Raw genomic sequence first — 15,286 nt, 5'->3', positions numbered from 1 at the left:
GTTTTTAATTGATTTATTCTCTGAGTCGCAATCCTTTTTTTCAGGGTGGTCCTGCCACTTTGGCCTGTTTGGCCAATTCCATTCATGAGAGTTTGGTTGCGTGGAAGAGGAAAGCAGAGTGTCTGGAAAAAAAACCCACTTATTTGGAGAGAAATACTAAACAAACAAAAATCCACAGGATTGGATTCAAGATTCCACTGCTGTACTGCCATCCCTTGACCACCAACAACACGTGATATTGGCAGACAGTTTCCCAACAACAGCACTAATTGCACTCGACCCTACACAGATTGAAATCTTTGACGATATGCTCGGCACCTTCATGTTGATGAGGTCACGACGCTGATAAGATTTGGTAACCCGGCTTAAATTGAAAAATTATCAGCTCGTCAAAGAGCAAATACTCAACAGATACAAAACGTGATTTAAACGCGGTTCGAACGTCTGAATATACCGTGGGTCCCTTCAGAAGGAATGTAAAGCCACACACTTACATATTGAATTCTCATAACGCAAAGGGCACCTCTTTCCTAGAAAACACGTCGAGTAAAGAAAACTTAGAACGATTCTTTCACATCTTTTCAGGAGAGCTCTGCTTTGGAATTTAAGTCCAATTACCTTTTTCTAACAATATTTTGCGAGTGTGTGGGTGGAAGCTGGCGTACCAGAAGAACGCACAACACGGTCCAACCTTCGGAGTGGGAGCTGGTCAGAAACCTACTTTCTGCACTGCCTCGTACTTATCATACCAAGCACGGATATCACGTAATTTGTACGGCTGGATTCGTAGAAAATAACACGCGGTTTTTGTGTGGAAGCCACACACACTGCAGCATAAGTTTCCAAAAATAAAATTAAAAAAAATCACTTTCTTAAACATGCCTCTTACATGTGGCCTCTGTATGGATTAGAAGGTATGTGGCCGAAAGTAATCTGGTTTGTTAAATGTCTTTTGGTGTCCCGAAACAAGAAAATTCCTGTTCAGTTATTCTGTAACTGTTTGCTTATGAGAGGTTGCGTGTCCATGCAGAATGTCTCGCGTGGCTGAGAAGCCGCCAGGGTTATAAACGGAGCGGGGGGGCGGGAGAAACCGGTACACAAGCCACCACCCACACACGCCTGGTCTGCTCCACTGAATTTCAGTGTCTGTCTCGGCCCAATCTCAAGTGCCTCTCCCAATAGGAGACACAACTGAGATGAGAGAGAGGGAGGGAAAGATTGAAAGGAGATGTGGGGACAGAGACCAAAAAAAAAACCCGCAGGGCGACAGCAGATCAAGTGACGGGGCATTGAGAGCGATGCGAATGAACAGCGGTGTGTGCATAAAAGTGGCAGTTGTAAAAATCGCGTGCCATCTAATGGAACGAGACGCCCATAGAGGATTGGTTAAAAATAACGGGCATGATAAATTAGGTAACAGCAGTCAAGGTGCATCCCTGCAATTGCTTTCCAAAGCCAACCGCCAGTGAGAGGTGCTGTAAGAGGGTGTTTGGCCGACTTTTCTGAGCTAGCCAGATCATCTTTGAAGAGATGGGCTTATGCACCCTTTACCCCACTACACGCAACCTGCCCATCCACTTTGGTATAGCCCATTAAAATGTTTGTATGTTGAACTTCTTTCGCACCGTACGTAGCCAACCACGCTAATCGGAGGTTAGCGTGGCTGGATACGTACGGTACGGTTGGCTACTGAATACAGGAGGGGTTGGGGGCGATTTTACATAAAAAAAAAACTTGCATCTTAGTTTCAAAATAAATCGATAGATACAGGTGAAATTCATATTACATTCGTGGGATATTTGAATACAAATATATCAATACAAATACATTCTGGAATATTGTTTTTCCAATATAAATTTTTTATATCTATTTGAAAGTGCATGTCATTGCATTTTTCAAGACTTTTAACGTGTTCTCGAGCAATGATATGCAATATTAATCATGTAAACTCCATCATCATCAACTTAATTCTGCAAGTGAAATGCAAGAAATGCATGAAATATTATGGATAATTAATGGCTGTGCTGTACTTAGAGCTGACTGTCCTGAATTAAAAAATAATTATCAATATCCATTTTCTCAATCCACTGCTGGATGAATACCATACCCTTAGGTTTTTTCGGTAAAGTCACGTAGGTAAGAAATAAAATTAAAATTAATAAAAGTAAAATAAAAATCACGACGTTTCGGAGGCAACACAAGCTTCCGTCTTCAGGTGTAACCGTCACAGCACGATTGCTGTATCAAGATATCAAGATACAGCAACCGTGCTGTGACGGTTCCACCTGAAGACGGAAGCTTGTGTTGCCTTCGAAACGTCGTGATTTTTATTTTACTTTTATTAATTTCAATTTTATTTTTTACCTAAGTGACTTTACCGAAAAAAACATAAGAGTATGAATCCTTGCAGTCACGAAAGCTTCAAATCTAGGATGAATACCATGTTGGTCATAGGGATTGTTTGACTATACTTCACCACTCTGGTCAATTAGGGTTGTTGAAGTTGGTGCCCCTCCAAGACCGGTTCAGATATCACTCGGTTCTCATGTTAGCCATGGCTAGGGAGTTAGCTACGGCCATTGGGTTCATTGTGCACTGCGCTCACCACTGAGCCACCAGATTCATCTCCAAAATAAGATGTTCAACAAGCTCTTAGATTTTATATAAATTACCCATCAAAGTGCGCAAAGAATCCGAATCACACAATTTATAAATTTCACCATACTGAAGTCTGTAACAACCTTCTTTTTTTAACGCAACGGCTAAATATCTATCAAACAAATTTAAAATAGCCCGTGATGTGAACGACATCAGCATTTTATTTTTTGAAAACAACAACAACCACAAAAAAACCCAAAACATCTTTTCTAACAGCAGGAAACACAAGATCCTGTGCGAAACTAGACATTGTTTTGACCCCTGTTGTGTACAGACATCCGCACCATACAATAAACACGATCTCGCGAGTACACAAGGTGGATCGAGGCGCTGCCCCATTTCCATATACCAGTCACGCACGCACGTTTGAGAGGGAGCCACCGCCATCCATCAACAGCTTGTCAGGATCATGAAAAGCGTTTGATGCCCGCTAATTTGTCTCTGTTTTTTTCCTCTCCAAAAAACGCCACTTTTTCTTTTTGAAATACAACGTAGCCAAGCGGAACGGGGCATTTGGCTCCCCCAGATCCTGATGGGACGGCAGCAGAGTTAATGAAGAGGTTATATATATATGTGTGTGAGAATCAAAACTGTCCAAACTAGCACCGCTCGCCGCAGGAGTTGCCGATTGGAAGGGCGACGCTGAACGTACTTTCCAGAACTCGTGCGAGCGAGCGCGTTGCCCCACGATTTATATCTTTTCGTGGGGGCGGCGGCGTGGGGGAAAGGAAAATTAGTTACAAATAATAATTTGTGTTTGCGACCGACTTTCAAAATACGGGCAAACCGTTCGGTTTTCTTTTTTCTTTTTCTTCGAGCGAGAAGTTGAAACGACGAACGGAGGGGCGAGTCGGAGGATCTTTACGAAGATGGCGAGACGTTGCGGGATCGACCGGAGATATGTTCCGATCATCGCGATCGCGATGCTTTTCGTTCGCTGTTCAAGTGGTAGCTGGATGTGAGTACGACGGGCGTTCGCGTCTTCTTCGGGGCAATAGGGGGGGATTGAATAACAAAAAAAACGGATACAATGACGGGTAACAAAAAATTTAACAAATTCACAGCTCGATGAATCTCACGTGCCTTATGGATTTACGTTCGATTGAGACTGTAATTGCTTTTTTATGATCTAAAAGTGGCTGGAAGACAGAATGTAAGTACAAACATTCTGGGGGGGGGGGGGCGGGAGGGATGAATGGAGAAAAAAAATCTAATAAATATCGTAAACATTGAAAAGGGGATGGCTTCATAAATCTCTCTCGCGTTATGCAGTAACTTCGATTGAGGCTGTAATTGCTTTTTATTTCCGAAGGCGGCTGTGGGTGCTGGACGTTAAGTGTTTCAGTTCGTTGGCGGGGGAAAGTGGAAAATGAACAACACGCCTTCAAAAACGTAACAATTGGTAAATCGCACTAACGGGCGTTACGAAATATTTAATTTCGATTAAGGACGTAATTGCCTTTTTTTTTGGTTCATTTCTAAAGGTGGCTGGGAATGCTACCGGCCAGACTTCCAGAGAAGCTGGGCTGCTCGCAAATTCCCGGACTGCCGAGCCGGCAAATAGAAGTTTGCAAGCAGAAGCCTGACATCCTGGGCAGCATTCAGCGGGGAGCGCGTACGGCCATCCAGGAGTGCCAGAGTCAGTTTAAGCACGAACGGTGGAACTGCTCCACGACTAGCGACTACTCGGTGTTTGGACAAGAACTAACTCGCGGTGAGTGCGCGTCCGGAGGGGAAGGGGGGCTGGGGGCTTGATTATCGAGCGAACTTTTCGTAGTCGCGTACGCGTTTAAACGTACGCATCTTCGAAGCTAGGAGTCCTCTTATTTCCTCCATTGCTCTGCCAGGAATTAGGGTAATTGCGTCTTTAATATACCTATTTATCTATCTATTTATTTATTTACTTGTACAACAATGATATTTACATTTTTTGTTAGAGTTTGTGTTATTCATACTTGTGTAACATTGCCAAAAAGCAAAGATTCCACGTGTAGCCTTAACAGACTGTTGGGGCAAGTTGCTGTTTGTGAGCACCTATGAAGGCCGGCACGGCACACGAGGGGGTGGGTGGCCAGCACCACGCCCGGCCGCCTTTGTCCCCCCAGTGGCGATGTTTACACACCGCATCAGGTACCCATGTGTGACTGAGCCGACCTAAGGGAAGCCCAGGACCGGTACAGATAATCGTCACTGGTGTTGGCCGTGAGCTGGAATCAAACTTGAGTCGCCGGTTTCGTAGCGCAGGGCCCTAACAGTTTCACTTACCGCTTCCCCACACCACTGCCAACGCAGTATCACACACACACACAAAAACACACACTAACAAAAAAGAGTATATTACAGCATGGAACGAGCTGTATAGAATATTATTTAATCTACTGCTTATTCTGTGCCTCATATACACCGATACGTTTGATATGTTTCCTATATAGAAATCATATGTATCGTTGTTCAATGGTGACCAGCTTTATATAAGAACGGGAGAGCCTCACCATTCTGGCGAATTGCCGGATGATGCTGGATGCAATTACCAGCGAAACGTCGTACTCAAATTGTAAATATTGTGGTTTCATGCTTCAACACACCGGTGGGCTAAAGCAGTGAACTATTTGTTTTTTGTCAACGTGACACTTTTTTACTGATTGGCCGTGCCGGGTGGTGGAGGGTAACGACACATTTATAAATAACGCGATCTAAACCCAAAAACGTTGATTATGAATAATATTGGTCGCGAGTTAAACTGACCAGCTTGTAATGTTGACCGTCATGCCTATGATTGGTTTTGGTGACTTGCCTTCTAAAAAAAAAATCCACACGAGTCACAGGCTTAAACAGTCTAAAATCCCGTTTTTCATTTCTGCTGTGCTCTTTATTTTAAAAGTGAAACCTGGACCATCGCCATCGTGGCCTCTCTCCTGCACGTCTATATAATCCTCGCTCAAAACGAGCCGCTAACGTTCACGAACGGTTCACCTTTAAAGCGTTCACCAAGAAACCTTTTTTTCAAGTCTGATTTACTGTCACGAAATGTGAACTATCGTAATTTAAGATAGTTTGATTTGATTTATTATCGTTAGTATTATTATTATTATCAAAGGTCATGGTCGATCTACTGCTGGATAAAAGCCTGCCCATGCGGTGAACATCCACCATATATATAGTCTTGCGAAGCCACAATTAATATAACTTCTGTCCATGAACTAATCACTCGATGCCTACAGTGACCAATTTGATAACCGTAGATGATTAAGTTATGCTTTTATAGCGCAATATTCCTGTGGTTATTTTAAATTAGCACCTCCGATTATCACGGTTGGCAACGTACAGTGTGAAAGAGGTTCAACATACATACGTACAATTTATATCAGTGTGCCGTTTAAAACTTTTTGTGACCCATGTGCATCATATTTTCATTGTTAAGTTTAGTTTTCCAAAGGCACCCAAACTTAATCTCGGCAGCCTTTTTATTTCAAAATGTTTTGACCCTAGCCCGCCTTCAATAATGATAATAATTATACAATTCGTACCACGTACAATATTTCACAGATATAAATGACCGTGGCTCTGAAGCGCCGAGTTAAGCTCAATTCCACTCAACAAAGCCACGCAAACGAGGTGGGGGACTTTAGGAAAGAGGTGGAGGCCTTTAAGAAAGATGTGGGGCCTTTAAGAAATAAGTGGAGCCCTTAAGAAAGAGGTGGGGCCTTTAAGAAAGATGTGGAGCCCTTATGAAAGAAGTGGGGTCTTTAGGAAAGATGTGGGGCCTTTAAGAAAGATATGGGGCCTTTAAGAAAGATGTGGGGCCTTTAAGAAAGAGGTGGGTCCTTTAAGAAAGATGTGGAGCTTTAAGAAATAAGTGGAGCCCTTAAGAAAGAGGTGGGGCCTTTAAGAGAGATGTGGAGCTTTAAGAAAGAGGTGGGGCCTTAGAGAAAAAGGTGGGGCCTTTAAGAAATATGTAGGGCCTTTAACAAAGATGTGGAGCATTTAAAAAATAAGTGGGGCCCTTAAGAAAGAGGTGGGATCTTTAAGAAAGATGTGGAGCTTTAAGAAAGAGGTGGGGCCTTTAAGAATGAGATGGGGAGGGGGGGCATTCAGTGACTCTTGAGAGTCGGTGTAGATTGATCGCCACTGTTGCTGCGAAAATGAAATGGGACGAAAGCGAGCGATCTCCAGTTGTGCCACTCCTACAATGATATATATAATTGTTTCGTGAACTTGCTGAACATCCACTTTTGTCCTGCTCATATTTATCCTGAGCCCAGCTGTACAGTCTTCTTCATGAATGTCTCCAAACATACCCTGAAGGTTAATTTTTCCATTCGTGATACCGTGTCTTACGCCATGTTTGTATGCCGGGTGCATATGCTGCACGTATGCAGTGAGTGTATGCGATGTGTATTTAGTGTGTATATGCTATGTGTGCAATGGGGATATGCCACGTGTATTTTATGTCTATATAATCCGTAGCTCCGGTTCAATGTAGTTTTCTGCTAGCCTAGCGTATGGCATGTATGTATTTGTAAATTACAAGTCCGTGTTTAAGTTAGTGAGCAGTGTCATCGCTTCCCAAGGAGCGCGATTAATAACTCTCCATATGAAAAATAAGAATAGGTTTTACACTTTCTGGCAATCAAACAGGGTTAAGGATGTTGAAACACCAAATAGATAGCTTTCGCAAGGAATCTTATTTTTCATACTTTGATACTGGCAAAAAAGGTCCCGTGATAATAACTCTCCAGTCCCCCGGCCTAGACGAACGCAGTCGAATGTGGGACGATCATTAAACAACACGGAGAGCACGTTTTTGTTCCGTGTAGACTGGCAGCTCTCTTCAAACTGCTTTGAACGGTGCCTTCCATCCACACTGTTGGCTACGTACACGGTGCGAAATAAGTTAAACATATTTCGATTTAAAGCTTTCGTGACTGCAGGGATTCATCTTCTTGGTTCTTTCGGTAAAGTCACGTAGAAGGGAAATAATAAAATAATAAAAATAAAACATAATAAAATAATTCTCACGACGTTTCAGACGCTGTCTCCCCGACAGACCTGTTCTTCACCTGAGGACGGCTGCTTGCGTTGTGGCCGAAACGTCGTGAGAATTATTTTATTATGTTTTATTTTTATTATTTTATTATTTCCCTTCTACGTGACTTTACCGAAAGAACCAAGAAGAAGTTCAACATACATACATACGATGGGATCATGCTCAAAGGCTCTGCACAGATAGATTCAAGAATCTGTACCGCCGTCTCCCGGTCAACTCACGCCTGACATCTCCGTGCAGTCTTTCCCATCCGAGTACTAACTAGGCTGCAGAGCTGCATAGCTTCTAAGATCAGGCGATGTTGGGCACCTTCACGGTTATCTTAAGAGTATTTGGCTGCTATAAATGTCCACATTAGAAGCCGTCCACTTCGTTGAGCTATAACTTATGATGGCCAGGTCGCTTTAGTGGGCCCTTGGTAAGAAAAATAGATTTGGTCTCAAGCTTATTTTCGGGAAGGTCCTGCATAGTGACGGACCAATTCCTTGATTGAGCACTCTTAGGTTTTTTCAGTAAAGTCACGTAGGTAAAAACTAAAATAAATAATAAAAATAATATATATAATATATATTTCTTTTTTACCGACGTGACTTTACCGAAAAAAACCTAAGAGTATGAATCCTTGCAGTCACGAAAGCTTCAAATCTAGAATCCTTGATTGAGTGTTAGGAAGAAACCTGAGTTCCCAGGGTACAACCATTTGACAAGAGGAGATAACACTCACACATCCACACAATTAGATTACATCCACTGCTGTATTGCATTCTCCTGTTTACCTTGCACACAGCCCAAGCCGACAACGCCTCTCATTCAAAAGCAGTCTTCCATCAGACTGCCAACCAGGCACGGCCCTGCTTAGCTTGCATCTCGGACGAGTTTGGGTGCAGTTCGGGTGAGTCAGTCATTGTGTTAGATGAGAGTGCATCAAGATTCACAGTGTCTCTCCGCCGCTCGAACGATTGTGGAACGGCTCTGATGCGGGCGCCACGGTGGCGAGATGTTAACTACTTCGCCTGATTTGCAGAAGGTCGTGGGTTCGATCCTAACCTTTACGCATGCATATTTGGAGTTTGCGTGTCTCTCTCCCTGTGGTCGCGCGCAATTGTCTCTGGTTCCTCCAGTTTTTTTCCCTCCACATTTAGAATCAACGGTCGTTTGGAGTATTTGGTTGCAATACATTTCCACGTGATAAGCCACTTCGTTGAGCTATCATTTGTGGCCAGGTCGCTTCTGAAAAAGAGCTACATAGTTTAGTTGGGCCTTAACCTGGTAAACTATGAATATTTAATGGTTTTAGTTTTATAAATTCAACGTTCCAATGACAAGAGGCCATGTAATGCACGCGACGCAACATTTTTAGCACGACACCCTGTAGGCCACCTCACTGGCACCAGCCACTGTCTTCGTGGCACACGAGAGGTTGAACTCTAACACAGCCGTGCCAACTCAGCGGCCTTTTGGATTTAATTCGCGGCAAAGAGATTAGCGCCGATTTTAGCGAGAGCCAAACGCCGGACTTGCAATCGAGAGGTCGACCGGTTGGATCGCCCAGTGTGACCATTGAAGCGATAACAACAAGCGGTTTAAATGGGGTGGAGGGCGTTAACAAGGTAAAGTGTGGGTACTCTCACCTCTTCCAAGACACCTGGCCAGCGTGCAAGAATAGGGAAAGCAAAATAACAAGAAGAGGCATTTTTTGTTGAATTCGTTAACAAACTAACAGTTTTGGTTGAATTCGTTAACAAAGTAACAGTTTAGTTGAATCCGTTATCAAACTAACATTTTTTGTTGAATCCGTTAACAAACATTTTGTTAAATCCACTAACAAAGTAACATTTTAGTTGAATCCGTTAACAAACTAACATTTTGTTGAATCCGTTAACAAACAAACAGTTTTGTTGAATCCGTGAACAAATTAAGATGTTGTTGAATCCGTTAACAAACTAAAATTTTCAACAGCCGCAACCCACGTGACAGAAATACGTGAATTAAAAACCGTCACGCAGCAGTCCTGACGTCATGGTCGGGACCGAACCCACGACCTCCTGTATACAAGGCGAGGTAGTTAACATCTCCGAGTCACCGTGGCGGCCCCGCTTGTTTGCCCAGGAAATCGTCACTGATTCTCACGTCTATTTTTCAGGCGGGTCCTGCCAAATTCAGGCAGTTGAGCGGGGGGGGGGGGGGGGTGCAATCCTCATTGAGCAATCTGTGGTTGATCCTTTCGAAGCTGGCACAAAATGTGGACCACGATTCCGGTTGGCGCCACGACGGCGACCAGCTTGGAGCGCTTCGGCCCTCCCCGTGGTCTCCCTCTGGGCCTGAAGCAGCAGATTACTTTGGTGCCGGATACAGCCACAGTGTGATTGCGATGTGATCCGTAACTTGTACACGCCGTGTATCGATCGTTCCATTATTTTAATGTGCAATTGTACTGAGGACCCGCTGTGTGTTGGTGTCTTGGTGTGGTCTGGGACTGTTGTTGTTTTCGTTGTTGTTGTTGTTGTTTTGCTACCTTGCCCAAAGCCTGCATTTAGTGTTGAAAAAGTGGCAGGAATTCATATACCTATGGATTTTGTACTTATATACAGATCTGTCTTTTTATGATAAAACGATTGCGTGACTTGCTGACCTTTTTCTCTACGTTGCACTCCTATTGAATGTTGCATGGTTTGTTGTCGTAACTTGCTAACCCGCCCCGAGAAAAACAGAGCTTCATAGCTCATCGGATTCTTCCTCCAGTCTAAACAAATATTCTAATTCTGACCACCCCCCCCCCCGCACCCCCCCCCCCCCCACCAACCTTACAACGGCCAGGCTCGCGAGAGACGGCGTTCATCTACGCGGTGGCGAGCGCCGGCCTCGTCTACTCGATCACGCGTGGCTGCAGCGCGGGCGAAGTCTCGGGCTGCTCGTGCGACGCCTCCCTGAAGGGCGGCTCGCAGAGCGAGGGATGGCAGTGGGGCGGCTGTTCGGACGACATCCGCTACGGACTCACTTTCGGCCGCAAGTTCGTGGACGCTGCCGAGAGCGCCGCCGGCGGACACAACGCGCTGATGAACTTGCACAACGTGGAGGCGGGTCGGCAGGTGAGGGATTCGGTCGGGATGTCCGCACTCTTTGCACGCGAGATCACAGCGATGCCCCAACTCCCCACCTCCCCCCTCCATCCCCTACCAGCAGGATCATTAATGCCCGCTTGCGGACCGAGCTAAAAATAAACTATTTTTGTTATTTTATTCTACCCACTGAGCGATGTAACTATTTTTCAGATGTCCAAACAGGCCATCAAACTGGCTTGCATAATACTGTCTCTCTCGAGTTATCTGTGCAAAGGCAGGTCAATGACTCCAGTTCTTGCCAGCTTTAAACTATTTTCTTTTTATTTGACCAGGTAAGACCCACTCAGCTATACATCGTAGCCCTTTTTCAGAAGCGACCTGGTCACAAGCGGTCGCCCGACAAAGTGGCTTATCGCGTGGACATTTATCGCAACAGACAAATACTCTAAACGCGTGATGTCGATTCTACATGTGGATGATGAGTCGAGCGCACCGCACCGTGCGCTCCGTCAGATTGGTTGGTAGCAGCACCGGAGGGACGAGGGGAGGTGGGGGGTCTTCACCTAGCCGAGAGTGCAACAATGCCTCTTCTCCGTCAGCTCCACCGGCTTTCCCATTCACTACACCGTCGTCTTTTAAAAAAAAAATCTGACGCTCGTATGTAAATCTCTCCATGCCCCCCCCCCCTCCTCGTCTCGCCTCTCTCATTTCTTCATGTCCCCCGCCTCATCCTCCTCTTCGTTCCCAATCTTATCGATGTCTCTCACTGTCCCTCCTCCCTCTGCCCATTCCCGTTTTCTGTATTTCTTTCTCCTCGCACCCTACCACTGGAAGCGACTCCCCCTGTGCGTTCAGCAGCTCCCCTCCTTAACCTCGTTCTCTCTTCAAGCCTCACCACCTCTTCTCCATTGCCCATCCTCTTCCCTCCCGTCGCCCCTCCACTCCATCTTGTCCCTCCCCTAGAGCCCTTTCGTGATGCCCACGTGCCCGCTGTTGCTGTCATTCACCCCTCGGCCCTTGCACCGCCGCTTGCCATCAAAATCACTCTTTTTTCCCGTACCGCTTTGAAACGACGAAAAGCGCATCGAACCGAGGCGCTGCGCAAATATTTAAAATACGATTACGACGACGACGCGCGTTACGCGACTAAGCGGCGCGCTTGTTTTTTTTTGCATCGCCAAGGCGGCCTCCATGCTGATGACGACGCACTGCCGCTGCCACGGCGTCTCGGGTTCGTGCGCCGTCAAGACGTGCTGGCGGGGCATGGCGAGCTTCGACAAGGTGGGCAAGCTGCTCAAGGACAAGTACGAGGAGAGCGCGCACGTGGTGGAGAAGTCGCAGGGCAAGCTGCGTCGTCGGGGCAACCTCCACGGGGGCAAGCACGCCGCTCACAAGGACGAGCTCGTGCACGTGGCCGACTCGCCCGACTATTGCGTGCGCAACGGCGCGGTGGGCACGGCGGGCACCAAGGGGCGCGAGTGCGATAAGTTCTCGGACGGGCCCGAGGGCTGCGGCTCGCTGTGCTGCGGCCGCGGCTACAACACGCACGTGGTGCGACACGCCGAGCGATGCGAGTGCAAGTTCATGTGGTGCTGCTACGTGAGGTGCCGGGTGTGCGAGACGCTGGCGGACGTTCAGACGTGCAAGTGAAGGAGGGTCCGCGTGGCTCCCCCCCCAACCCGCCCCGCCCTGCCGCCACAACCTTACCACCCCGCACACCTCCCCCCACACCGCACCCCCCCCCCCCCTCGCGTGTATGTTGAACTTCTTTCGCACCGTACGTAGCCAACCGTGCTAATCGTAGATGCGGATGAAGGACAACAAACTAAACACACAAAGCTGCACCTCTAACCACCCAAGCTACTCGCGCTATCAAATACATCTCTGGGAGGCTCAACCGGGATACACGGTGAGCAGCCCCGCCAGCCCTCCCTCCCTCCGTTAGCCTCGCCCACTTTTACGAAGCCACACCCACTCGATCGCTAGCACCACCGGCACGTGGGAACGGCGTCGTTGTTTCTTATGTTGGCCTCCCCACCCCACGTCCACTGCAACATTGGCCCCCGTCCTCGCGACTTAGACCCCGGTCCAACTACTTGACTTAAGCCCCTCCCCCCCCACTCCTGCCAGAATCGCGAGTTGACCGCGCGAAACCACTGGGACTGTCCCGCTCCAAACCGGGACGGTTGGTAACCTTACGCCTCACCCCCTTGCCTCCCAAGCGCACCACTTGCCCCTACTAATCAAACGAATAGAACGAAAAGTGACCGTGGTTTCCATGCACCTTTTGTTGTTGATGTTGTTGATTTTGGATCGACTAATTGCTCTATGAATAAACGATTGATCGGAATTGTTTTTATAGGACGAACGTGAATTGCAATACATGATGATCCCATTATTTGCTCGTGGACCCAGCCCGATATTTATCTTTGCGAGTTTAGTAAAATAACTTCCACAAATAAGCACAGAGAGAGAGAGCGGCACGCTTCGAAAGGAGACTGAGAGACAGAGATAGTAACACGTGGGTCATGGAACAAACACAGGCTCAGCAACATCCTATGTATGTATGTATGTTGAACTTCTTTACCACCATACGTAGCCAACCATGCTAACCGGAGGTGCGGGGGGGGGAAGGACACCAATAAGTCGATTGATAACAACAAAAGTAGAATGGCCTTGGGGAAGGAGGCGAGACTGGCGACCTAACGGCAGCCAAAGGAGGGAGGCGGCTTGCATCGGGGCGGAGACGGAGCGCTGGGATCGCCTCGCGTGCGGGGAGTGAGATGTAACGGTGGCAGCGACGGTTCGGGGAGGGCCTTCATCCAGCAGCGGATAGATAATGGCTGGCGATGACGGCGATGTTTGGCATCCTTGACGGCGAATCACACGAAGAAGAAAAATGGCTCTTAGCACGCGTCTGCCTCCGATCGCCATCTGCCCTCGTCTTGATTCTTCTGCCTTTGATGACACCAATTCTGGACTATGCCCGCTCCTCCCCTCCCCTCTGCGCCTCCTTGCTTCGAGGTCCGGACCCCAATTAATCTCTGTCCCATTGGTGCCCCATTAGCAGCAAAGCGTTTGAATACATTTCAAGGAACACAATAAAAAAGAACAACCACACAACGCGGCGGCCGCGTTGCTACTTAACGCGCGAAGGGACTTAAAAGGCGAAGTTTGTGTGGTGTTGTTAATTGTTTTTTTACCCTCCTATCTGGCAACAAAACTGACACCTTTTTTTACAAAGAGTCATGTTTGCATAGACCACAATACCTGCAGTCATAATGCAAACAAAAAACACAACTCTGATAATGTATGCACTGTCCTTGAAGTTGATTGGTCCACACCCGAGACAGCTTTCCTCAGAGCCTAGTCTCACATGGGTTGGACCAGATGACGCCAAAAGGCGCACAACTCAAAGACAATGCACCATCAGAGTATGAGAGCTCGGGGTCAGTTTTGTTGCCAGATAGAAGGGTAAGAAACCAATTATCATATGTTTTACTGGCAAATGAGGTTCCAATGGTTTTGTGTGGTGTTGTTTTAAGTTTAACACGCGGGCGATTGAATCTCGCCCCCACCCCCCGGACCCCAAAATCCACCGCGACGCATGTAATACGATTATGCGTTGTGACGACAATTTGCGTTTTTAATACACCGTGAAGCGGCCCAGTCACGTGCTATTTAGTGCCCTCCTATTTTAAACAAAAATGACACCCACTCAGCAACACACCACAACAACAACAACAATAATGATAATCCCGTGTGCGCCCACCGAATGCGTGCGGACGAAATACGTTCCACGAGCCGTGACTAAACGGATATCAGTTACGCAATTAGACCCCCTGGCGAAGAGAGTTTTAATCCGTTTTGGTGTGGATATCTCCCGCCCCATGTTTACCGCGATGGCATTTTCCGCGCCGTGCCAAAGGGCTCCGTCCGTGTTAACCGCACGCTCTCGATACTCTCACAGCGCGCTGACTAAGTATAGGGCAGGGGTCGGCAACCAAAATAACAAGAAGAGCCATTTCTTTCCAATTCGGTACAAAATTCAGTATTTCAAGAGCCGCAATGCATCTGAGTACATACTGTACTCACGTACATATCGTCAAGAAGCAGCCCGTAAAGAGCCGCATGCGGCTCCGGAGCCGTAGGTTGCCGACCCCTGGTATAGGGGATGGGGGGCTGCTAGACACACAGACCCAGCCCCCCACACGGAGGAAAACAAGAGGCCTCCTGCTTCGCGGGTTTTCGCGGTGGTACAGTCCATATGTGTGTTGCTTCTTTTAGTTTTTTTTTTCAAATTCGCGTTGTGTCTGCGGGTTTTTGTCGAGCGCGACCGACCGTGTCCAACGTTTGGAGCGCCGGCTCGGATCCACACGAAGCTCCACAGTGCGTGGAGCGAGCTTCGTTCACTCCCGTAGAGGTCTGTGTAAGCTAAAGCGAGATCCATTCACCCCCGTAGAGGTCTGTGTTAGCTAGAGCGAGCTCCATTCACTCCCGTGGAAGTCTATCAGCTTAT

At 47.1% G+C, this 15,286-nt stretch overlaps 1 protein-coding gene across 1 annotated transcript; it reads left to right on the top strand.

The window, feature by feature from the left end:
- The first annotated feature begins 3,915 nt into the window (after positions 1–3,915).
- WNT16 (Wnt family member 16) lies at positions 3,916–12,466 on the top strand. Its single transcript, XM_078873933.1, has 3 exons — positions 3,916–4,372; positions 10,523–10,794; positions 11,950–12,466. The coding sequence occupies exons 1-3, from the start codon at positions 4,153–4,155 to the stop codon at positions 12,415–12,417; spliced, it is 960 nt and encodes a 319-aa protein (XP_078730059.1). The 5' UTR covers positions 3,916–4,152; the 3' UTR covers positions 12,418–12,466.
- Positions 12,467–15,286: the final 2,820 nt, after the last annotated feature.

Source organism: Lampetra fluviatilis, chromosome 37, assembly GCF_964198595.1.
Source record: "Lampetra fluviatilis chromosome 37, kcLamFluv1.1, whole genome shotgun sequence".
In the NCBI taxonomy this organism is placed as follows: Eukaryota; Metazoa; Chordata; class Hyperoartia; order Petromyzontiformes; family Petromyzontidae; genus Lampetra; species Lampetra fluviatilis.
This window is presented reverse-complemented; position numbering and strand designations above follow the sequence as displayed.

Bases quoted from the DNA above. Each gene is read 5' to 3' on its own strand.
- WNT16 (XM_078873933.1), top strand. From the start codon at position 4,153: ATGCTACCGGCCAGACTTCCAGAGAAGCTGGGCTGCTCGCAAATTCCC. The intron at 4,373-10,522 runs GTGAGTGCGCGT...TACAACGGCCAG, and splicing joins TGGACAAGAACTAACTCGCG to GCTCGCGAGAGACGGCGTTC. The intron at 10,795-11,949 runs GTGAGGGATTCG...TGCATCGCCAAG, and splicing joins ACGTGGAGGCGGGTCGGCAG to GCGGCCTCCATGCTGATGAC.